General features: G+C 40.0%; 1 protein-coding gene across 4 annotated transcripts in view; it reads right to left on the reverse strand.

The window, feature by feature from the left end:
- The window catches only part of Focad (focadhesin), a 293087-nt gene that overhangs the window by 35080 nt on the left and 231631 nt on the right, over window positions 1-26376 (reverse strand). For 3 of the 4 annotated variants that reach the window (XM_027400387.2, XM_027400389.1, XM_035439809.1), the window contains 7 exons: window positions 21943-22051; window positions 17289-17405; window positions 14792-15030; window positions 10577-10666; window positions 4008-4155; window positions 2064-2183; window positions 419-541 (listed from right to left, as the gene is read on the reverse strand). In XM_027400387.2, coding sequence (XP_027256188.1) covers window positions 419-541; window positions 2064-2183; window positions 4008-4155; window positions 10577-10666; window positions 14792-15030; window positions 17289-17405; window positions 21943-22051 — 946 coding nt within the window. The remainder of the gene's footprint in view (window positions 1-418; window positions 542-2063; window positions 2184-4007; window positions 4156-10576; window positions 10667-14791; window positions 15031-17288; window positions 17406-21942; window positions 22052-26376) is intronic. The other variant, XM_035439808.1, reaches the window with a different exon arrangement.

The raw sequence follows: 26376 nt of genomic DNA on the forward strand, positions 1-26376 counted from the left end.
TGCACAGCAAGTTCAGTGACTAAAATTATAATACATGCATAGGATCAATACAATTAACAATTGATAAATGACCCTCAAGTACAACAGACTAAAACAAAGGAATACATTTGTTAAATCATAGATGGCTGTTAAATCATAGGTGGCTTCTTACTATTTCTATTTTCCCAGAAAGCCATAACATTGTTTTAAAAGTTAAAGCACTATCAAGTAGCCAGCTTTTAAAAACTAAAACAACCTGTAATGGTCGACAGATTGCACTACTTAGAAGGGGCTCAAGGTATACAAGTCTCTTTCGCTTGAATTACCTGTTGAATTACTGTTAAGCTATATATCTTAGCAGTTCCTATAAGGAATCCAATAAATCAGTCCTTTTCCTTTATATAAATACAATAGCATGAATATAATAGCATACTTTTACCTCTGTCAGGACAACTTTAATCCAGTTGGGGAGGAGTCTGTTGCCCAAGTCTTCAGCTTTTCCATGTCCACACACAGACAGACCATGAACCAGATTTCCTAATGCCAGTGTAAAGCCTGAAGTCTGGTACAAATAAAAACAGGGATGGGGGGGGGAAGCTATAGATAAGGATTTATATAGAACATTTATCATACACAGAGCAAAACAATAATTTCTAGGGTTCCTTTCACTAAGTTTGATGTGGACTTTGGAAACTGAGTCTTACTGTAAGGAATTCTGCTGCTGTGGGTAGTTTATCTTAGGAGAATAATTCTGTACTGTCAATTGATACTCTAAATTCTCAGAACAAGGTATGGGTGAAAAGCCCAAGGTTTATCACCCAAGGTCAAAATCACCTCCTAAGCAGGAAAGCATGCCACAACAAATGCAGCATGTGAACACTTTTGAATGTGTTATTGCAAAGCATATTCTGAACATGTAATCACAGATAGAATCACAGAACAGTAACAATGTCACCATAAGTAAAGATCAGTGGTTCCTGCAATAATTCGCAAAGGCCAGCACTAAAATGTGGAGAAACCTTTTTTAAAGAGTCATGCTGGGGGAATGCATGACATGTGCAATTAGAATTCTTTCTCATTGTCTTAAGCATGGATAGCAGTTCACTGGCATCAAGTACACCCACAGTTGTGTACAACAATCTGCAACACTATTTTCACCTTGAAAAAATAAAATCTCTGCTATTAAACCTTCCCACACCCTATCTGAAGGACAACTGCCCATCCACTTCCTGTCCCTGTGATTTGACTCTAAGGAGATAGACACCTAAGTGTCTCACACAAGCCAAACTGGGTAACATCTTCTTGTGATTAGCTCATATAACTTAGTATTATACACTTAAGATTCATCCAGAACACAGCGCATGTTAGAGCTTCCTTTTTAAAGACTGAGTAGTACTTAAGAGCAATCATTTTAAGCACAATTTTAAAGTATTTGAACTTCCCTGTACAAACTCAGTTATGAATAGAGATTATCTGTCTGGAATTTGCCAAAGTTTGACTTATCAGAATCCTATAAGCATTCATAACTTGATGAATTTTTTGTTGTTATCTTCTGTGTCTCTAACAAATTTAAATTCCTTCCCTTCAATACAGTTCCTTGCTTTTCCTGCATTTTATTCTAGCCACATATTTTAAGATTTCATGAATATAGAGTAATGATTTGAGAAAGAGAAAAATTAAAAACACTATTAAATTAAAAATTAAAAATTAAAAACAGCTGCATCTGGTGGTGCACACCTTTAATTCCAGCACTGGAAAGACAGAGGCAAGCAGATCTCTATGAGTTTGAGGCTAGTCTGATCTACATATTGAGTTCTAGTTCAGCCAGAGCTAGACCCTATCTCAACATCTAAAGCCAATCATTACATTCTCATGCAAATGTCCACAGAAACTGAGAAAGAAAACATGAGAATAGCATCTGGTGACAGGGGGCTGCTGGCCACGATGGTGACAGCAAAGAGTTATCAGATTTTTTCTCCAATTCTACATGCAATGGAGTCCATCCCAGTCTGAGTACTTAGAAGGCAGCATGCAACAGCAAAATGAAACTCAGGGAGAGAAATCATCAGGGCACAGGTTCCAACCTGCTGGTTGTTCTCTACCAACAGCTGAAGCTTGTTCATAATATCTTCAGCCTCCACAGCCTCAATAATGCCAGCACTGAAGGCTGATGTGCACACACAGCTAAGTGTGTAGGCGAGGACCTAAAAAGAAAACACAGCAGAAGAAATGTTTGCTCACAGGCAAAATCAAAGACCTTGGCTTAGGTGCTATGGCTCATCTGTCAAATTGCCCAGATGAACCAGATTTAGAGACAGATACCCCAGACTGGGTACCAGTTTGCTGTCTGATTTATATTGTTTCATAACAGGGTCAAGATGGGTATCATCTTAGGTAGGGTTGGGAGGCTCAAATGCAAACAGTTGAGACAAAACCAGAATTCAAATGTGGGTCTTTAGCCTCTAGACCAAAGCTGCCTCGAAGCTCCATGTCAACACACAGCAGCATCAACAACATAAGGAAGTAGAGCTTTACCAGCTAAAAAGTACCATGTGCTCCACCCCAGACTCACAGGAGAGGACAGTAAAGATGTGGAACACAGCTGTGCTTCCATTCCCTAGAAGGCACTGAGAGCATCAGTGAACAGGAGTGCAGGCTTGGGAGTTAGATACATTGTGTGAAACTGAGAGAGCTTGCTTTTTTATATTATTATTATTATTATTATTATTATTATTTGCAGTTGTCATTGTATAGGTGTGAAAATTTAGTAAGTAAACAAATGAGTATAGGAACAAATAAACAAATAAAAATTGTCAACAGGAGCAGAGACAATACTTGAGAGTCTTCCAAACTTATATCTGCATGTCAGTAAGTTTGAGAAAGTCAGTTAACCTCTTCCTGTACCTCCCATGGTCATTGCCAAACCCTTTCTTATAATGCTGTTCAGATTAGGAAGAAAGTAAAATTCCCAGTGCTGGTTGATGTATAAAAATACAAGCAGCTTCCAAAGAAGAAGACAGATATAAAACATCTGAGGAGGGGCAAAACTACTTACTGAAGGACTTCTTAATCAAATCATCACAGCAGACAAAAGCATCTGTTAAAATAACCTTGTCTTCATTGATCAATCAAATTGTTCTTTCTTCTTTGACACACACGCTCTCTCTCTCTATCTATTTATCTATATCTCATGCTCCATACTACTTTAAAAATAAAAATGCAGTGCATACCTAGAACAAAACTTCAAGCCTCTGTACCACAAAGAAATTCCCTAATTCAACAAGTCCCATTGCTAAAAGCAGAGGAGCCGAGCAGGGAAACACAACAGCCATTATGTGCCCATCAATAGCTTGTGGGCAGGCTGGGAGAAAACAGAATCTACTCTAATGAGAGGGAGACTCCAGCCTGGCTGGCCACAAGGTCATCCCTGCCCCTCCCAAAGGTGGGAGTAAGCAGTTCAGCTTTACCTAAGCACAACAGAGAAGATATGACACATGCCTAAAGCATCCCAGCTAAACATGGGTCACACATGTCAATACTGTCATACAAACTCTGCATAGTTTTCTGCCACACCAGGGTAGAGGAAAAAAAAAAACAAAACAAAACTTTTCACCAAATATGATAAAGGGGATTTGCTCAATAATTTGTCATATCAGTGGGCACTTATTTGTGGTTTCTTAAGCTTGTTTCTGACTTGTTTTTAAAAGATACATTTCATGTGAGGACAATTCTGGAAAGCCTCGATTTAAACTTCACAAGCTGCCATTCTTGGGAATGCTGGTAGTGACATTGCCTGGGGTTTCTGTATTCTCTAATGGTTCTTATCTCCCAGGCCACATTTAAGTCTAAGTACAACTTGGAGACCTCGTGGTATAGTATAGGCGGCTTGCCACTCAGATTTTCTCCTTATTTGCAGCTGTAACTGGAAATTTCAGTTAGAGGGTTACTAAACTCCTAGGCGAAGAAAGTGGCAACAACAAGAAAGCAGAAGACAGCAGAGCAAGGCAAAATGGACCCCCACATCCTACCTCCTGAAACGTCCTGCTCTGGCTCCCACTGTCATCTAGGTAGGTAGACAGCTTCCGTAGAGATGCCGCCACATGAACTCGTGACTCCATGTGGCTGCTGTGGCTCATGAGGGACAGGGCAAGTCCAACTCCCAATACACAGCCGGTGCTTGGATGCCAAAAGAGACAGTGTCAGAGTCACACACAATATAACTGCTCCACCCCATGCAGGAGCTCACAGTGTTCTGCAGCTGAAGTGAGATGGCAAGGTTCTATTTCTACCTGGTTTGAAGCTCTCTGTGACTTCTGAAATGTACCCCTGAACTCTCTTCACAAAAAGAAAAGTTTATATCAAGACAAATATGCAGCAGGGTTGGGGCTGTAGCTCATTAGTAATGCACCTGACTTACATGCCTGAGGCTCTAGTTTCAATCACCAGCACAGGCTTTAAAAAAGAGGCATATACAGGTGCATGCACACATGTAATCAATCTCTCTCTCTCTCTCTCTCTCTCTCTCTCTCTCTCTCTCTCTCTCTCTCTCACACACACACACACACACACACAGAGAGAGAGAGAGAGAGAGAGAGAGAGAGAGAGAGAGGTTCTCCCCATACACACACCATCAGCACCAGCAACCAAACGTCAGCTATTCCCCTGGACAAAAAAACAAAGAAAACCACAGAGCTTGACTTCTTAAACAACTCAATTTCTGTCTGCACAGAAATGCCACAATCCTTCCCTCTGGCTTGTGCTGCTACACTATGGTTTATCTGCACAAGGAGAAGAGACGGGCTAAATTCCAAGGTGGGCACTGAGGAGCTCTGGTTATGCATGGGAGCAGTGTAAGGCGCAGGGGTGTTGAGGGCTTGTGTTTCCCAGTCAACTCCAACAAGTGGAATCTCTTTCTTAAAGTGACTGTGTATTCATCTGTGCACAATGACAATAATCCTCCTTTCCCCTCTGGTCTCTCAGAGCACCACTGGGTCAGAAGAGAAAACCGACAAATGACAGGCTTGTCAAAAGTTACCCCTTGTGACAATTCAATTGGAATCTGGGGCTTTGTCCCAGTCCCCTGAAAGGACACATACCATTTAAAGAAAAGAATTGGTATCAAGAAACTTGAAGTTAGTATAACACAGTGCACCTTTTAAAAGTTTTTCTCATTCCTGTTGCTTTTTAACTGGAGGTAATGCTGAGCATTTCAGAAAACATGCTGGTGTGGGTTTAACAACCCTGGAGTCATACATAATATCCACAGCTGCAGCAGGCTTCTAGGGCTTTTCTCCAATATCCATATGGAAAGCAATTCTTCTCTTACATGATGTCTATGCCTTTGGCTGGCACCAAGAACCTTCCTGTGAACACTCAAGTAGCATGCCCCCAAACAGTTCTGTGTAAACAGTATCCACACCTGATAGTAGATGCATGGAGGGAGAGACAAGCTTAGACACGTGCTCAAGATTACACAGGAAGCTTTCAGAAGAGTTCCACCACAAAGAGGGGACTTCAGTCCCCAGCCTTCAACTCCATCTGCCATGCCCAAGGCTCCCCTTAGGCCCTGCATGATGTCATGACACCCACAAGAAGACAACTTACTGTTTTTCTAGTTTCTGTTAATAACAAGCAACACAACGAAGTCCTAAGTGGAGAAACTAACTCATCCCACTTCTGGCAGGCAGGCAGGATTTCTGTTCCAGCTCACATGAGCCTAACAAGCTCAACAGCTAATGCTTTTCCCATCAACCAAAACCAACACCTAGCACCCTGGCACCCCAGGACTGAATGCTCTGAGACCATTTCTTAAGGAAGGCTACTCTTGATTAGCATGGATTTAAAGTTTTTATTTTAATTAGGAATCTACAGGGAAAGGCTTTAGCTATCCTTCCATTCTGACACATGAAAAACAAAGGTACAATTAGACACATTTGATTCGTATTTTGAACTTAGCCCATTGCTCTCTCTTTGACTAGGTATTTGCTATTACTCCTTCAGATTTCAAATGGTTCCTCTTTGGAACCCTGTTCCAAAACCCTGTGTTAAGTTATGTCCTACAATTTTAATTATAAATTATTTGGGAGATTATTTCTTCTCTAATTTCAAAGTTCTGTGAAAGTGGATATCTTTTTTTCCCCTCAATACAGTATCTTCAGCCTATGGTATTCAACTGGAAACACTAGTCTAGAACTTGCTGAATGCTGAAGAATTAATTGGCTGAGTGGGTTTTATAATTGTTGGGTGTACAGAATACATACAGAAAATGGGGGGGGGGTGCAAAACACACGTGCATATTCACACACATGTGCACAGACCCTGATGCCTATGTTTAGTTGGAAGCAAAACTGAACATATTATATAAGATTCAATCAGGAAAACTCAATTTCTGTTTCTTGCCAAACTAACTGAAGAAATATGGCTATTGTATTTGTGTGGCTAGATTATTTCTCCCAAAGCTCAAGTAAAAATTGAGGTTTGTTGTTCTCAGTGAATAAGCCATTTTGTAGAGTCTGCTTTTCAAGCTATCCTGGGCTGAAGTTCTTCTCCAGCACCTCGAGGGACATAGGCATAAAGGTTTAAAGGAGACGTGTGACTTTCTAGGCCAGAGTTCCAAGGCATGGTTACAACTCTATCAGGGCTGCAATGTTACCTGCCTGTCACATCCTATGAATATATAATATAACTCTGTGTGTGCATGTCGATATAAATATGCTGCATATCCTTAATAAGTTAGATACCCTTAGCTCCTATCTTGAGTTTTAGCGTTCCTCTTATGAATCAAATAACCCATTGGCCTTTTAAAAGGTTTCTTGGTTTTTCACTTCGATTTTTAGTATGCACCTAGAAAATATTACTAAAGCTTTATTCCTTTCATCTCAAATCTTCTGCACATTAAGGTCCTAAGTCTTAAAAACTACTCAAATGATTAACTCATCATTTCCACCCATATAATTCCCTCTAGAATCATCTGGATATGGCTGCCAGCTCTAAACCACAAATGACTTGGGCAGAGGGACCTTTCATGTATTCTGCCCATTGAAAACAAAAAGGAATTAAGGGTTGGGGCCTCCAACAGCTAAAATAAAAACAAATTATATCATTATATATTCAATTGTGCTTATGGAATTGCTAGCATAAATATCTATAGGAATCCAAAAAATGTTAACGAGAATTTTAATTCCAAGGCTCTATGTACAGGCTGGAGAGATGGCCCAGTGGATAAAAGTGTTTGCTATGCAATCATGATGTCTAATGCCAGCACCGACGTCAAAGCTGGTAATGATCACATGAGCTTGGAAGAGACAGTCAGAATCTAGTAACATGCTGACAAGCCATTTCAGCCAAGTGTACTGAGAGGCCCTATCCTGAGCAATAATGAAGACTCCCAGTGTGTGTTCATGGACTAGGTGCATGCTTACACACACACACACACACACACACACACACACACACACACACACACTCGCGCGTCTTATCACAGTATATTAAAAGATCACCATCAAAATAAATCATAAAAGAATACCCAATTTTGATGTTCATGTTGTCATATCAACTGATATATAACAGTAATACTTTTCTAAGATAACCACAGATGAATCTTGAATTGCCTAGCTTATTGTTAGCAATCCTACAGATTAGGTACAAGCCATATAATAATTAGTTTGAATAACAGTTAACATTTGTATAGCACTTTGCCCTTTACAAAGCACAATTTAAATGTTATTGTATTTGTAACAGCTCAATAGTAATTAACCAAAGCTCAGGTCATTGATGGATAACATGACCACAATTAGGGCTGTCAGGACTGCAATGGCAAAAAGATGACCACTAGGTGGCAGCAAAATGTTAGCAATACGACCAGACACCCAGGCCCAGGTGTTTCCTTTCACTCAGCAGGGACTCAGCCATTGAATCAGGGAAGCATGGTGAATTTGCTCTGGCAGAATTCTATCACTTGAGGCAGCACACTCCTGGATCATCTACTAACCACCTCTCAGCAATGCTTTCATGATGCCACTGGATGGGGGGGGGGGGGAGTTGCCCTAAACTCTGGCAATTTCTTTAGACAGAGGAATACTTTATGCAATATGCCAGGCATTATTAAGGCTGGGCCAAGTGATAGTGGGCAACATCTGCATGTTAATAATATAACAATGCCATAATTCCAAGTATCAAATTGTTTTCTTCTCATAGAACCGTGTTCTCCACACTGTACTACATAAGACAAAGAAAAATGGTTTTAAATTCAGAGGTCCTAGGCCTATTTCTTAATTCTGCCATCTATAAAGCATGTGGCTTTTTGCATTTACTTATTTATTATTTGTTTGTTTGTTTAAATTTCATTTTACATTCCAACCACAGTTCTCCCTGTCAACCCTCCTCCTACCCCCCCCATCAGATTGGTGAATACCCCAACTGTCATCATAGAGCCTTCATCCAGTGATTGATAGAAACAGATGCAGAGATCCATAACCAAGCACCAGGCTGAGCTCAGGGAACCCAGCTGAAGAGAGGGAGGAGGGAATATATTAGCAAAGGGAGGTCAAGATCATGATGGAGAAATCTACAGAGATGGCTGAACCAAGCTTGTGAAAACTCATGAACTCTGGATGGACAGCTGTGGAGTCTCCATGGAACTGAGCATGTGATTTGGAAAAGTGTTAGCTCAGAGATTTGCTTTCTTCATACAGCAAACTGATGAAGAGTCTTGCCTAGCGCTCTCTCTCGGTTGTGATTAGGACTGAAGTACCTGAGATGCAGATATGAAAATGCACCTGCTCAACAAGTTCCAGAGGAACCTGAGACCAAGAAAGAACTTCATTCTGGGCTGACACCCAGGAAGCCCCAGAATGAGGAAATACTGAGCACCACTGATGGTAGGAATACTGAAGTTTGGATAGGGAAGGGGCAGGATGCTTAGAAGCTAGGACCTTTAACTGGGCTCTGATGGACCCAATGAGAAGGTATTTCACACAGTCCTGTTCTACATTCCTCTAACGGCCTTGGCCAGGCCGACTCTTACATACTGCTCTTTACTATGAAGGTAAGAATTAAGAGAGAAGATAAGAAGCGGAAATGAGAATCTTATCAATCACACACAAAAAAATAAAATTTAAAGCTAAATATACTTAGACGTGACACCTTTAAGCACATAAACACCTATTCCACAGAGATTTGGTCAGCCCCAGTTTTCCCGACATTAAAACGCATTTCCCTGGAAGTGAAGAACAATATGTGAGCTTACTCCACTGTCCCAGTTGGTTAAGACCTTGCAGTGTTTGAACTGTACACTTTTCCACAACATTCTAATATCCTGACCCAAGGCTATGGAGAGTGTCTTGGGAGAATGGGTAAAAGAAGAAAGAAACGGTTGGCGGTGGGTTTCTTACCTGTTGGTTATTAAGACAACAATAGCAACACATGTATTAGACTCAAAATCTCAATCTGTCATTTGATTCAAATAATAACCATACTCTTATTTCTCTTGTTAATCATTTTCTATATTCAGAAGACCCCAAAGGTACCATCAAACTCCTTCCTATATTCACACCATACACTAAAGATGTCACAAGATCCTGAAAGATCTCTTGATTTACCCTACATATAGACAAAATCTCATTACTGCCACCTACTACAGAGACTAGCTTTATTTGTGGTAGAAATCCTCCATAAGCTTTCCCTTATATAGCTACTTCACTACTTTACCTATTCTTTGTTACTCTGAGCCTGACAAGCTAGATGGTATAGATGCATAACAGACAAGGGTTCAACTATTACTTCTAATCTAATTACTTCATTTTACATTCCAACCACAGTTCTCCCTGTCAACCCTCCTCCTACCCCCCCCCATCAGATTGGTGAATACCCCAACTGTCATCACTGAGATTCCAAAACAGAGAAATCAAAAAAGGTACAAACTATTCTTGAGAATATTCCACAAAGCCTAATCAAACCATATTATTCACCAATAGATTAGTGATTAGACGTCTAACAGTATGTTCAACAGTTTTTACATTCTTATTCTTTTATGATTATTTTCATTTTTATTATTTTCAATATTAGAATGAAACCATAAAATTTAAGGTATTTAGTTTAGAAAAAACTCTTTAAAAAGCATGAGGTTCAAATGGGGGGGTGGAGGAAGGTTCATTACAGATTGTGAACTCCAATATAATAAATGGGCCTTTCCATTTTATTCCTCAGACCATGGTTTTACAGGGAAATTCAAATCATCAGAAGCTCTCTTTGCCCACTCCTGTTGAAATAATTTCAGCTAATCTTGAAGAAGTTAAGTGAGGAATCCTGCTCACCAGATCCATGCCTCATGAACAAGTACAAAACAAAACTGGAGTTTGTTAGTAGGAGGATTAAGCTATAAAATAGCACCCCTGCTCTTCATTTAAGCAAGCCATCCACCAGTGACATGGTTTTAGAACCAAGAAGTCTTCAGTGCAAGATTCTTTCCAGCGATCACTAAACACTCTCTGCAAAGGAATCCAAGATCAGATCCTGCGAACACTTCACCAGAGCAGTAAAGGCTTGTTTCGAGTAGCAAACAATCTCTAAGCACTGATTATGAACAGAATCAACATACTTGTGTTCAAGACTGGGATCAAAACAGCAGTTTTCCAGGGCATCCAAAGACTTCATCAGAAGAAGGTTCATCTGCTGGCCGGACATGTCACTAGAGAAGGAGACAGGGGTAATGGACTATTACTAATCACTCAACTCTTCAAAGTACATGACATATCTGGGAGTGTGAGGCTCAGTGGCAGAATGCTTGCCTAGTGTGCACAAGACTGGATCTGATCCCCAATACCACAAAACAAACAAAATGCATTTTAGTCCAGAGAGATGGCCTAACGGCTAAGAATGCTTGTCTAGCATGTTCACAGAGCCTGCTGATCACAGAACCGGCATTGTGGAAGGAGCCAAAGGACTCCCACAAGTTGTCCTCTGAGGTGCACATAGCATGCACACACACACACACCCACACACATATACACAAATAAATACATGCTAATAAAAAGCCAAAGTGTTACAAAGAAAGTCTTTTTCTGTCAATATCTACTGGAAATATCAGCATTTCTTTATACATAAAAAGGTAGTAACAATATTGGTGACTCACATATGCTCATTCTGTAGAAAGGGGAACTAAGAAAAATTATCCAGTAATTAGGTTTTTGAAGAGTGTAAACACTTACAAACAATACGGCCTAAAACTTCCTTTGAATTTCTTCTCCTTATTTAAATTTTAAGTCACTGAAGAGCAAAATTTCAAAGAATGTAAAAGTGGTGCTTTTGTAAAAATTTAATGAAACTACGGATACAGTTATCAATCATCCCAAATTTCTCTTAGGAGGGACATGTGATTTCATGTCTCAGTTGTATGGGTTGTCAGTTAGCCTTATTCCATTAATCATATAGTTTTTAAGGGGAAAATTCCCTAGCTCTATATTTTTCTGCTCCTGTATAACAATTGGCTTTATAATTGTCTTAGTGAGAAGTAAGACTGGATAGTAAAAGAAAGCTTAGTCGGGCCCTCTGGCTCTTTCCTCAAGCAAAGCTGTGGGCTTCTTTACTCATGCTTTATTACTTAGGGTCCCCAGGGCTGAGCTCCTTCTCTCACTCCTCACACCATGCTGCATGGAACAATCCAAGAATACCAGGCAGCCAGACAGCACTTTCAATAACAGCTTTGAAAGCAGTGCTTGCAAACATGGATTATACTGCGACATGAGAGAAGCCTGGGCAGGCAGACAGACAGACAGGCAGGCAGGCAGGCAGGCAGGCACGCACGCACGCATGCAAAAATGCACACACACACACAAGGTGAGAGGCAGTAAATGAACAAATACCTTCAGAGTTAGTCTTAGAAATAAACTATAATAAAAGACTTTCAATATATACTACTGAGATCATACTTAGAGCCTCTAGAGCAACAGTTCTCAACATGTGAGTCATGACCCCTTTGGAGTCACACAGCAGATATCTTGCATATCAGATATTTATATTATGATTCCTAGTAGTAGCAAAATTACAGTTATGAAGTAGCACAAAATAATTTTATGGTGGGGGTCACCACAACATGAGGAACTGTATTAAAGAGTCGCAGCAGCTTTAGAGGTTATGCTGGAGGCAAGAAGCTTGGTATAATGTATCTTCCTGAATAAATCTCAGTTTGGAATTCAAATTCAGGAGAATCATAAGGCATATTGACTGTAATGAGTCTCTCTCTTCTAGGAGGGAGAATCTACTCTGAGAACAGTGGGCTGATGACATCTGTCCTCTTACGGGTACGTGATACTACTACCTTGGTTTCAAGCCAGTATCTCCCTTGATACTTAGCTTTATTTTAAATTATTTTAATTTTATTTTACTCATCAGTATTTAGCCTGCATGTCTGTCTGTGCACCATGTATGTGCCTGATACCCAGAAAATGGCATTGGATGCCCTGGTACTGGACTTAGAGATGGTTTTTGAGCTGTCATGTGGGTGCTGGCAATCAAACTCCAGCCCTCTGGGAGAGCACCCAGTGCTCTTAACCACTGAGTTATCTCTCTAGTCCCTATCTTAAATTGTATTTCTGAGATTCATTTTATTTTAATTTGTGTCTATGTACGGTGCCTGTGTACAAGGGACATGAGTACAGGCCTCCTTACAAACCAGGAGAGGGTACTAGAATCCCTGGAGCTAGAGTTACAGATAGTTGTTGTAAGCTATCCAACAAGGTACTGGGCACTAAACTCAGGTCCTTCTGAAAGTCGCAACCACTGAGCCATCTCTCCATCCTCTAACATTGGTTTTACAAAACAAACAAAAAATAGTCTGGAAAGGTAACATTGTAATTACTAAGTAAAACACCAATTGGTATAAAAAGGTAACTATTTCTGATTTCTCTGCTCTAAAACAAATGAGCAAGAAGGAAATAGGAATAATTACATGTTGGTGACTACACTACCAAGACACAGGTCCCAAGAAAAGGATGCTATTGGGCAAAGTTAAAAATCTACAGGTACTCAGGGCCAGGCATGGTGGTACACACCTTTAATCTCAGCACTCAGGAGGTAGAGGCAGGCAGATCTCTGATTGTGAAGCCAACCTGGTCTACATATAGAATCCAGAACAGGCAAGGCTGCATAGAGAGACCCTGTCTTAAAAACCAAAACGATCAAACATACAATCTACTAGTATTCCAAGTGATTCAGCCATGGATGAGCTTCTTGGTGTCCTTTCCCAGGATTCTGCAGGTACAGATTCAAGTAAGAGACACAGGGATGGAAGACAACCTGGGAATGAGGGTTAAGAGTGCATGTATGGTTCTCCATGGGATTTTCCAGGCAGCATGGTTAAATTTACCCCCAATGCAAACCTGACAGTTATAAAGCCAGTGCAGCACCTTATCCCAAGTTAATGAAGAAATGAGCCACAGCCAGAATGGGATGAAGTGAGTTACCTAGAATTGAACAGTCAGGGCTCAGTCTCAGATGTGAAAACATGCTGCTTGAAAACACACAAGAAAGAGCCTGAACACAGATGGTGAGGAGAGCACTATTTGTAGCACAACAGCAAAGGGGAAAATCACTTCAAAGTCTTAAGCCTTTAGAGAACACTGTATGTTCTATCAGACACATGAGGAATAGAAGAGTTGATTCCCATGCAAAGGGCAGGTTCTTTGTTCATATCTAGAGCTGGCCTGTATGAACATTCTGGGCATGTTTCATTTTCATTTGCAGATATTTTGCCAGTCACTCCACTTATCTGCCAGATATCCCCTTGAAATATCCACACCCAAGAGCAATAGTAATACCCTCCCCAAAAGAAACCACAATAATGTTTGTTCAAGGTACAGAAATTACGAACACTAACTTAACCTCTAGTTTCAAACACTATGGATACTGTATAACACCATCTAGTTTATCCACACCAACACCAGTGTTCGCTTTTGGACCACTGATTGTTACCAACCAGGAAGTACAGGGACATGTAACATCACAGGTAGATGTTTCTCCCTATATCCTATTTCCAGTGCAGGAAGATGGGGCTGAAGTCTAAGTCATTACCATTAAATACTTATGGTAACCAGATATTCATGTTAGACTATGCTACAATCAACTTGGATGCATAAAGCTCTATTGTTTAATGTAAAATACAGGTGAAAAAGAAGTATGAACAAAACTAAAATAGATTAACTGATGTGTAGGAAAACTCGCCTGCCTAGTGGAATTTTCCACCTGGGTCTTTGATATTCCATTTGCTCCATTCACTGGTAATACTAGCAGCCTAAAAATGAGCAATCAAACTGAATAAAGCATACAGTATAATATGCACAGATTAGGACTCTTTAGAGATTATTAAATGTAGCCAGGGCACAGGACAAAAGCAGCATTTTAAAGTTGGGTACATGCAGTTCTCAGGTGATTCAGTGATTCTCAGCACCCCTCTGCTGCATGGGACTCCCCAGTTGTTTCTTCCAGATTTATGGAGATGTCAATAAATGATCAACAATGAAAAAGATAGGGAACAAATTTTTCTTTACTTACAACACTCTAAGACTTTTTTTCATGCCTATTAATTATAAATATATACTTAGAGCTTCTATCTTAGCCTGAGATGGTTTTCAATATCTACATGATGGTATTTTAGGCAGCAAAAAATTCACCCAAATAAGAGAATAAATAATCAACCATCTCAAAAAAGTTTAAGAAGAAAATACTGCTCAGATACAATGTTTAGGAACCAGCACGCATACATTCCCATCACCTAAATCACCAAGAGGAAACCCAGGAATACTTCAATCAACTGTACCTGAGTTTCTCTTCACACAAGCGAGACAGAAACATCCCCAAAGCAAGGCCCATGTGGATTTGCACGGCTTGAGATTCATCAGCACTTGGTTTCCCAGGTAACCTGGCAGTCAGCATGTTCAGGATTTCCTCAACCTTCTCTTTGCAAGAGATAATGAAAACCGGCACAAGGAGAGACAAAGCTGTGGCAGCAGCAGAGCGTGCGATAGCGCTTGCCGTGTTCTCACCAGAATAGGACTTCTACGACATGCCAAAGAAAGAAAGCAGGGGTTAGCCTCTTGTTTAAAATACCTATCACATGAACACTACAGAAATACTAGTTTCTCTGACACCTGACCCACAGACTAAAAAGAGAATCTAAATGTGTTTGCTTCATACTCTGATTTCAGTCAATGAACCCATCTACTACCAAATAAAATCAATAATGTCCTTTTAAATTTCAGAAACAGAATTCTAAGTGTCCATATTTAGAAGTTGTGGACTCTCTCACTATATAAACTCAAAGAGTTTTGATGTTTTTAAAAGCCTGCATGCATATTATAGGGAAAGCCAAAAGTAAGGCTGTCTGAACTTAGACAAGCCACACTACAACTGTCCAACAAGCTAGGACTTGGCCAGAAAAGAAAGAATGGGAGGCAGACAGGATTTTGTTTACTACAGAGAAACAGGTGGAAGTTTAGCACAAGGATCTATTGGCACATCTCCCAAAATGTTTTGGTGGGAACACAACCCAATAGATGGATTATATCCTACAGGGGGTTAATTCCTTTTAATTAAGAGGGAAGTTGAAACTCTAAAAGCTTCTGGTTAAAAGCAATAACCAGCTATTCAAAAGGAAATGGAGGGCTCTACATGTGCCTCCCAATATGCAATTATGGGAAGAAAAATGAATAATGGTCCTAATAAAATGACAGGTCCTCTGAACATGAACAGTATCTGCAAGAGTCCCACGTTAGAGCACTCCATCACACATGCTACACGTTTACAAATGTGTCTCAAGTAGAGAGGAAAGCCCCTTTATCACCCCTTGCTATTGTCCGTTTTAAATTTTCAGACGTGCCTTAAAGCCGGCATTGTCCCTGGCAGTCAAAGCATGCCACAGTGTGTTTGAATTCCATGTCTATTTGCTCGCCAAGCGTTAGTACTTTAAGGATAAAAAATCAAACATGTAGGACATTATACTCAAAGGTAATATAAGGTTTTCCAATGACTAAGTTACTTAAAAGGATTCAGCTTCTAGGACACAGGAAATAAAGGAAGTGACTTTTGAAATAGTTCTTAAAACTGAATAATTTTGTAAAAAGAATAAAAAGGTAAGAGTTGACTCTGAACTGGCTAAATAAAGAGACTGTCTTATTGGTTCCTAAGAACTAAGCAGAATGATTAGAAATCTCACACAATCGCTTATTCTGGTGAATGTCTGATCTAGCTACTGTACAAATTTCAAAACCAGTCAAGTAAGCCAGCACTAAAAGATGACTTCTTGGAACAAAACCTGACTTCCAACTCAACTCTGCATTACCTATCAAGTTATTTTTAAACCTAACATTGGAACCTAAGGCCAGCAACAATACATACCCAGTCCTCCCAAGGGCAAGGGGAAGGGAATAGAGTATTTACAGAGAGGACCACAGGCAATGGATTGTGTAATCTCAGCTATAGTTCAGGATCCATGCTACATTTTCTTCAAATAACCGCAATCCTCAGCCACTCAACTGACTGTCCCATGATCTCTGTAATTCCTTAAGCAATGGATACTGATAGGACAAAACCAAAATAACTCTACACCATTGCAGAAGTAAAGTGATTCTCCAAGCCAAAAGGGAACATTAGAAAACAAGATGTGCATTTCCTGTTGTTTAAGTTGTTAGAACACCGCCGTGAAGACAGGAGACGAGCAGTCATTTTTCACATGATCAGCGGGATTATTTGGCATTTACAAAGAATTTTACTGTTTCCAAAATACAACACTTTTACTTAAATCATTTCACCTTCCCAATCTTTGGGGAGGCAGAAAAGCACAGCAAAGGATTTTTTACTTTTATTTTACAACGAAAATGAATGATAATGGTAAACTGCCAAGTCAATAGTCACAAAACTAAGGGGTGGCACAAAGGCTTTAGTCATTACAGAGGATGCTGCTATTCTTGTCATTTTATAAATAAGGACAAAAAAGACCAAATGTATTCAAAAAACCACTTATCCCACAACTATAAACCCTTGACCCTGACTACACATCAGAAAAGGCTCAAGAGCTTTCATACTGCTAGAACCTGGGGCACATCCTAAATCAGTTTGATCAAACCACAGGGCCTACATACTAGTCTTTACACACACACACACACACACACACACACACACACACACACACACACACACCTCTAGTCTATACTTAAGAGCTGGAAACTATTGTACTGTATCATAGTTTTCGTGTAAACAATGGCTGTCAGGAGAGTTAACCCTTGGTGATTCTGGTCATTTATATGTCTTGCACTTACATGATAAAAGCAGGAAAAGAGCTGTCCTCTGGGGCGGTAATGGCTATCCACAATGACCAGGAGAGTATTAAGCACCATGGAAACCCACTCTTTCACTGGAAGAAAATTAGGTTGAACCTGTAGATGAAGAACAATAGGAAATGACAGTAGAAAAAAATAGAAATAAACTTTATTTTGACATCTAGAGTATAGCCATCTTTTTGTTAAATAATGAAATACTATTATCAAAAGTAACCTTTATCTGCTTGGACTACATGAAGTGAATAGAGTTGACAAATATATGTCTTTACCTGTTCCCCAACAAGAATACAATTACATTTCATTCAAGACTTAATAGAAGTGGGAGACAGAGGCTACAACAGTATATACTCAGTTTTTCTCTGCCTGAAAATAGCATATATAAGAGAGAAGTGCAAAAAAAATTTTAAATTTCCCAACTTTATGAGTTACCATTTCACAAAGTGGCCAATTAGCCTACAACAGTTTGACCAATATTTCTAGCATTTCTGTTTACTATTACATATACATCATGTATCATGGTCACATTCACCTAACTAACAAATTATTATTAAAAAAAAAAAAAAACAAACTCCAGTCACTAAAGAGAAAACTTGGTTATAAAAGTCACCTGTGGAGAGTCATCTGACGCAAGTAACCTGCCTGCTGGACCCAGTTCGGCGGTGGCGGGTTATGAACACCGAACACCCAGAAGCAGCCCCCAGAGGCAGCCCGGCCTACATCTGCCGGCCCAGGTAGGCCAGGAACTGTTTCCAGTTCTGGTTCGTCGTTGCTGCTCAGAGTCATCTGACACAAGTGACCATACAGAGTTCGGCAGCAGGATCCAACACCCCGAGGCCCAGTGACAGCTCTGCCTCCAACTGCCCTACAGACCAATATCCCTCATGAACATTGACAAAAAATTCTCAATAAAATATTGGCAAATCAAATCCAAGAACACATCAGAGAAATCATCCATCCCGATCAAGTAGGCTTCATCCCAGGGATGCAAGGATGGTTCAACATAGGAAAATCCATCAATGTAATTGACCATCTAAACAGACTGAGGAAAAAAATCACATGATCATCTCACTAGATGCTGAAAAAGCCTTTGACAAAATCCAACATCCCTTCATGATAAAGGTCCTGGAGAAATCAGGGATAACAGGAACATACCTCAACATGATAAAAGCAATATACAGCAAGCCAACAGCCAACAGCCAACATCAAATTAAATGGAGAGAAACTCAATGCAATTCCTCTAAAATCAGGTACAAGACAAGGCTGTCCACTTCTCCATACCTTTTCAATATTGTCCTTGAAGTTCTAGCTAGAGCAATAAGACAACAAAAGGAAATCAAGGGAATACAAATCGGAAAGGAAGAAGTCAAACTCTCACTATTTGCAGATGATATGATAGTCTACATAAGTGACCCAAAAAACTCAACCAGGGAACTCCTACAGCTGATAAACACCTTCAGCAAAGTGGCAGGATACAAGATTAACTCAAAAATAATCTGTAGCCCTACTATATATGAATGACACATTGGTGGAGAAAGAAATCAGAGAAGCATCACCTTTTACAATTGCCACAAACAACATAAAATACCTTGGAGTAACACTAACCAAAAAAGTTAAAGACCTGTACTATAAGAATTTTGAGTCTCTGAAGAAAGAAATTAAAGAAGATACCAGAAAATGGAAAGATCTCCCAAGCTCGTGGATAGGTAGGATCAACATAGTAAAAATGGCAATCTTGCCAAAAGTAATCTACAGATTCAATACAATCCCCATCAAAATCCCAACACAATTCTTCACAGACCTTGAAAGGACAATTCTCAACTTTATATGAAGAAACAAAATACCCAGGATAGCCAAATCATCCCTATACAATAAAGGAACTTCTGGAGGCATCACCATCCCTGACTTCAAGCTCTATTATAGAGCTATAGTCCTGAAAACATCTTGGTATTGGCACAAAAATAGACTGGTAGACCAATGGAATAGAATTGAAAACCCTGATATTACCCCACACATCTATGAACACCTGATTTTTGACAAACAATCCAAATTTATACGATGGAACAAAGAGAACATCTTCAACAAATGATGCTGGCATAACTGGGTGCAGACAGGTAGAAGACTGCAGTTAGACCCAAGCCTATCGCCTTGCACAAAACTTAAGTCAAAATGGATCAAAGATCTCAACATAAATCCAGCTACACTGAACCTATTAGAAGACAAAGTGGGAAATACCCTTGAATTAATCGGTACAGGAGACTGCTTCCTGAACATTACACCAGTAGCACAGACACTGAGGTCAACAATTGATAAATGGGACCTCCTGAAACTGAGAAGCTTCTGTAAGGCAAAGGAGACAGTCAGCAAGACAAAATGGCAGCCCACAGACTGGGAAAAGATATTCACCAACCCCACATCTGACAGAGGGCTGATCTCCAAAATACACAAAGAACTCAAGAAGCTAGTCCCCCAAATACCAAACAACCCAATTAAAAAATGGGGTACAGAACTAAATAGACAATTCTCAATAGAGGAATCTAAAATGGCTGAAAGACACATGAGAAAATGTTCAACATCCTTGATCATCAGGGAAATGCAAATCAAAACAACTTTGAGATACCATCTTACTCCTGTCAGAATAGCTAAAATCAAAAATACCAATGACAGTTTATGCTGGAGAGGATGCAGAGAAAGAGGAACACTCCTCCACTGCTGGTGTGAGTGCCAACTTGTACAGCCACTGTGGAAATCAGTATGGTGACTCCTCAAGAAAATGGGAATGAAAGTATATAAATTTACTAAAAGTGAGAGGGGCAGATGAATTAGAGCAGGCCTAAGCAAAGAGTTGACTCAAGAGCGTCAAGTTCACTGCAGGGGTTTGAGTCGAGGCAGAGGGAGGAGCTGCTCCCAAGGGCAGGGATAGAGTGGATCTTATCCCTGTTAATATAACTTTGGAAGCTCTGCCTAACCAATCAAAGGGGGTTTGTTCCTGGCTCAGAGATCACTTCAAGGATAGATCCCCCTTCCTTTGTCCTTGGTTCAGTAGTGGTTTGAATAGACCATGCTTATCTTTTCTTCTACCAGGAAGTGTCTCACCACAATTATCCACAGGAGAAAAGGTACTGGGTGACGCCCTACATGAAGGGGTAGACAACCATGCCCCAAAGGTAGTTGCCTTAGTTCACTGGGTTGTCCCTAAACTCATCTACTTCAACATCCTTTAGATAATTCTCTCTTCTCCATTCTTTAGAGACTAATTAAATGATCAGATGAAGCTGTGTTCAAAGATTACCAATGGGATGGGCATATGACCCTGTGAATCTAAATTGTAAATGGTGGATACAAGGACAAATGACCCAAGTATTGATGATCTGATGAGATATTTCAATAGCACTTGTGTCAGAGGCTACCTTTTTCCTGGCCAAACCTAGCTTTTAAGTTTTGTCTTCAATTTCAAGGGCTTCAAAATTCTGTGCATTTTCAGTTCTTTTTTTTAATTGATGGGAGTTAATTTCTTTGCATCCAGGGAAGTGCCATGAAAGGAGAATACAGAGCCAGGTGTGGTGGTAACAGCTACAATCCCAGAACTTATGAAGCTGAGACAGGATGATGAATTGGAGGCCAGCCTGGGCTACATGGTGAGACCCTAACTTAAAAACTCAAACAAACCAAATGAAGACAAAACAAAACAGAGCACAAATGGCTCATAAAACACTTCTTTAGTACAGAGATAGTGATGTCAATGATGGCTACAGTTATCGACAGCTTAGCATTTACCTGCTGCTATGAGATTGTGTGGTATGTATGTGGTGTGTGGGGTGTATGTGTGTGTGTGTGTGTGTGTGTGTGTGTGTGTGTGTGTGTGTGTCCTGGAATTCATTTAATTGTTACAGTACTATTATCTGGGAAGTACTGTCATTCTATCTTATAGGTTGGAAAGCAGGTTCTAAAAGTGTAGATCACTACACAAAGGCTCACACTAGTAAGTCAAAGTAATGAAATTTAAATATAGGCTTCTGTTATTCTAAAGCTTGTGTTTTGTTTTGTTTTGAACTACTTGGGCCACATCATATCTGGATAATGATAGCTAACAGATAATAGACTTTAAACAAGAATAAATCCATGGCTTTTTATTTTGACAGATATGAATTATCTGAAAAAGCACATTGGAAATGAATATTGGCCAGCCTGCCACATGTTTAATTAAGAAATAAATGCCTTACAACAATGAATAGGCACTTTATCATTGACATCTACAATTAAAATGCAAAGTACAATTTTTTCAAAGTGTAAACACAGCTTATTTATCATTTTTTGACAACATTGTTCACTTTCTGTAAGCCTGGTTAACCTCCTAAGATTGGTTACCAGTGATGTAATCACAGAAAGATGGCCCTTGTTTCATAAAATTGGCACCTTCAAATGGAAATAACCACTTAACTCCAGTGGGGAAAGCGGAACAGAAAAACATCAAGTGAGTCAGGAAGACAGCAGGAAGACAGTAAGGGTTCACCAAGTAAAAGTATTTGAAGACACAGTCACAGAATTTAGTCCTGTAAACTCAGGCCCAGGCCAACTAAGTCAGGACTAAATAAATGTAACCAAAGCCCACATGCCCTAAGTCCTCCCAACTCACCTCCAGGACTCCATCAGAATCTGAGGACAGGCTGGCTTCATGCTTGGACACCACAACAGCAAGGCTGCTTAAGGCCAACAGTGCATTCCCTTTGACCATGGGGCTCTCCCTGTGTTAACAAAAGATTCCAAGAGAGGTTATAGAAAATCAAGAGAGAATGCATTATCATGGGAGAGCAGGCAAGGTGGCAAAGCGCCCCCACTGCAGCACAACACTGGTAAAAACAAGAAAGAGAATGCAGGCATGGGGGACTGGAGAGATCCTCAGTGCCTAGACTACTTGTTCTTGCAGAGTGTAGTTCCCAGAGTGACATTTCACAACCATCAATAACTCCAGTTCCAGGAAACCAACACTCTTCTAAACTCTATGGGCCCCAGGCATACACATAATACACATACATTTGCAGACAAAACACTGGTACATAGAAAACAAAAACAATTAGCCAGGTGTGGCAGTACACACCTTTAATGCCACACTCAGGAGCAGAGGCAGGCAGATCTCGGTGAGTTCAAGGCCATCATAGTCTACATAGTAAGTTCCAGGACAGCCAGGGATACCTGATGATCCCTGTCTTGAAAATAAAACAAAACAAAATAAAAAGATATAAATCCTTTAAAAAGTATGGGTCTGTTTATCCCCAGATACCAGTATCATCTGTGCTGACACCAGCGCTGATTTTTAACTCTTAACATTATGGTCATTGTGACCCTGTACAATGCAAGTTCTTATTTCTAAGTTTTAGTCCTAAACATCTTATTTCATTCTCTGACACAGCATTTCCCAAGCTATATTTTTCCATGCCATTTTTAGTCAATTTAGATTTATTGATTTATGCCCCAAACATAATTAAACACCTAGCAAAGTGTAATGGCCTCTTCTGAAGCAGCAATGTGTGGAACCAGCTTCCCCTAAATCAGGTCACAAGTATCCTTTACTTCCACATACCATGTGGCAGTTTTTGGCAGTCATGACTCCCTTTCTCCCTTACCCCACCACATCAAAGCCAGAAGCCTTAGGGCACTTTGTAATATGACTTGATGATTCCAGAAAAGATAGGAGGATGGGGGGCGGAATTGTTTTTAGACCACCTGGTTTGATACTGTTATATAATTCAAATGATAGTTTTCTAATATTAACAATAAAAACTTTTTTTTAACTTCATAAACTTGGCACCATAAAAATTACCTAGTTTTCATATATACTTAGCATGTAAAAAATGTACACTTAGTATTATTCCATACCTCCAGGCTAATCCTATTGAAGAAAGCTCTGAATGAGACAATGAGAAGTTGCTCTCTGCAGCAAAACTTTCCCATCTCAAGATGCTACTCTGCAACATATAAGTGCATCCTGTAATGTCCTACAGAGAGTGTTCCCGGAGTCCTGAACAGAGCCAGCACCTGAGTTCACTGCATGCATTCACTGTATGCAGTATAGGGTTAGAGCAGACCCAGAGGATGAAACTGACTTTCACACCAGCTCCCTATACGAGCCTAGTACCTACCTCCAGATCAGTCCACACACAGCTGAATAGGTGCTAGGAACGGTTCCTGGGAACATATGTTCTTGTATGTTTATGACTATTTTATAGGAATCAAGTCTTTTCATTTACCTAACCCTTTCTGCTTCTCACCCTCCTACCCTGAGCAAAAGCAGGTCAGCTCAGTGAAGCCCTGCCCTGGAACTTGCTCATGTTGTTCACCCCTCTTCAGTTCAGTCTTTGGTGAGGTCTGCCTTGAGTCAGTAAGGCATCAACATTCATACTGAGGACTGGGATGAAAAAATTGGAAGGACTCCTGGAGGTCTAAACCAATGACTCCTCCTGAGGCTGTGGAAACATTAGTCTCTAAGGATGGATTGTGGTGGCAAGGGAGAGAAGAAAGAGGAGGAGGGTGACTAAGGAAGAGAAAGGAGTGGTTTAAAATTCTCAGTAATCTGAAAATTAAAGCTTTAGTCTTCTCACCACACAGAAAACAGTTAAATGGCTCCCCAAAATTACATATCAAATTTCATTAAACAGGTATCTTACATAAAAGTATCTTTCTCACACTCAATACAAAACTCATTACAAATCTTTTTAGAGATTTATTTTGATTTTTAAACATGTGGATATATATGCATGTCTATGGGAATGTATGATATGTGTGTGTTGATGCCATCATGCCATCAGAGCCCAGAAGCGGAAATCAGATCCCCTAGGGCTGCAGTTATAGGAGTGAGCTGCCTGGCATGGGTGTTGAAATCCAAACTTGGGTTCTCTGCTATAGCAGCCAGTGTTCTTAACCACTCTGCAATCTCTCTAGCTCTGGCCTAAGCTTTCAAACAGTACTCCAAATCATTTTATTTCACTCACCTAGCCACACCTGAGTATGTATTGTGGAATAGAGAATGAAAATACATTTAAGGCCACTGGTAATTAGGTCTTTGGATGTAGGGTGAATTTTATCTAGACACTAATTTCCAGATAGAACAAAATTGCTTCAGTCTATGCAAAGCATCCATAGTTCAAGTTCACAGTTGGAGAAGGTACCAGGACTGGAGAACTTGCTTATCTCAAACCTGCTAAATACCCAGCACATTGTCTTGTGGGTTACAATGCACACTACATACTTAGTAAAACATATTCAAGGAAGAGCTGCTGGTGAAAACTCTACAACTGGAGCAGCACAAACTCACTGCCTTGTTACTAGAATAACTATCCCCTACCAGTCAAACAGCTGTGACTAATTTGCATAATAACATGTCAGCATCAGTTCAGTCTTTATCTAAGCAATACCACTGACATTTTAATTAAATTGTCCTTTGGAACAAACTGATGTCATTAACCTAATTAAAAAGCCCAAGGAAGGATGAGCTTCAGTGATGCTTTCTGAGGGACAAAGTATTGCATTACATATCAGCAAAGTGACCCAATCATTTGGGGATTTTTGTCTTCGAGTTCAAATCCATTTAATTAATAACAATGAAAACAAACTGCCATCAGTCATCCGTCTTATCCATGTTCTCGTTCTCCCTTAGTTATAACCCTGATTCTCAAAACTACTCTCTCAAATGAGCAAATCAGTAACTCTGTGACTGTAGGCTACTTTCTGCATTTAACTTAAAAGTGAACAAAACAAGCCCTGGCCTCAGGCAGTTGTGGCAGCGACCATCCAAGCACCCCAAGATAAGCTGTCAAAGGGTAGGAGTGAGGTCTCTGCCTGGTGAAGGAAGCAACTGGAAAGATGCAGAGAGAAAGTGGTAGCCATTTTCTCCTGTTCTATCACTGTCATTCAGCCTCTGGACCTTAAATAATGTCCTAGTCACTTCCTACTACAGTTATCACTATCCCAATTGTTTTATTGAGATAAAACTGAAGAAGAAAAATTACAGTAAAGTTTTTGATAAGAAAGGTAGCAATCCCATAAGAATACAAATTGTTTCATTGTGTACCCCTGAAAATGTGAACACATTGACCTTGGATACTAGCAATAACATGTTGCTTCAAAAATCTATAGAGAAAAATCATGTTGAAATAAGATTTAAGAACAGGAGTTTAAAGGTGACTTCAGACCTTCAGATTCAGAGGTAATATTATAGTTTGTCTGAGCATAAACCTGCTTGTTTCTTCATCATCCAAGCTTTCTGCTCCAAATGTCCTGCTTCTAACAGGACATAACAACAACACTACATAACATGAGCTATGAAAGGAACATTCCAAGCTTGTCCACCTTCACCTGTGCGGCAGAGCATTGCTTTCCTAAGGTATCCTTTCTGCACTGGGGTCTCTTTTTTGCCAACAGCCATTTCCCCATTGCATCCCAGAAGTGGGGATGGGAGACCACCAGTTCTCTTCTCCTTTATTCAGTGTGGGGGGGGGCACGAAGGGATGAGTAATGAGCATTGCTGAGATCGACTTCACAATTATGTGGCGGTTCCTGTTTTCCCTAATGCCCAATCTTTTTAGCTACACACAGTCCCAGGATATGACTAAGATACATGATATTGCACGTAAATACTTCCATAGGACATGAACTTCCATGCATATAGAATCCTAGGGCAGGAGTGTGCCTATGTCATTTGGAAACTAAGAAGAAAGCAAGGCAACCAGACACAGCAGCAGAAAGAAGGTGATGGTGGAAGGGAGATATGAAGGCAACTGTGTCTCTGCTGCCAGGAACAATTAGTCAGCTTGTTAGCAGAGAGGCCTGAAGAGATGACTCCAGCAAGTAAGTTCATTAGGGTGTAATTTCCTTAGTGAGCTTTGGTTTAAGGTAAATAAAAAGCCTCAGGGCAGCAAAACTCAAGTAATTTTTGTTAAAACCACCACTAGGCTATGACTGACATCGGCCTTTTACTTTTTGTATTAGTGTTGTATATATAAAATTCATTTTTAAAGTTTGTCATAGAGCTGATGAGATTTATCCAAGGTCATATTAATTGCTAATTAGAATC

The sequence above is a fragment of the Cricetulus griseus genome, chromosome 2, assembly GCF_003668045.3.
Source record: "Cricetulus griseus strain 17A/GY chromosome 2, alternate assembly CriGri-PICRH-1.0, whole genome shotgun sequence".
Lineage (NCBI taxonomy): Eukaryota > Metazoa > Chordata > Mammalia > Rodentia > Cricetidae > Cricetulus > Cricetulus griseus.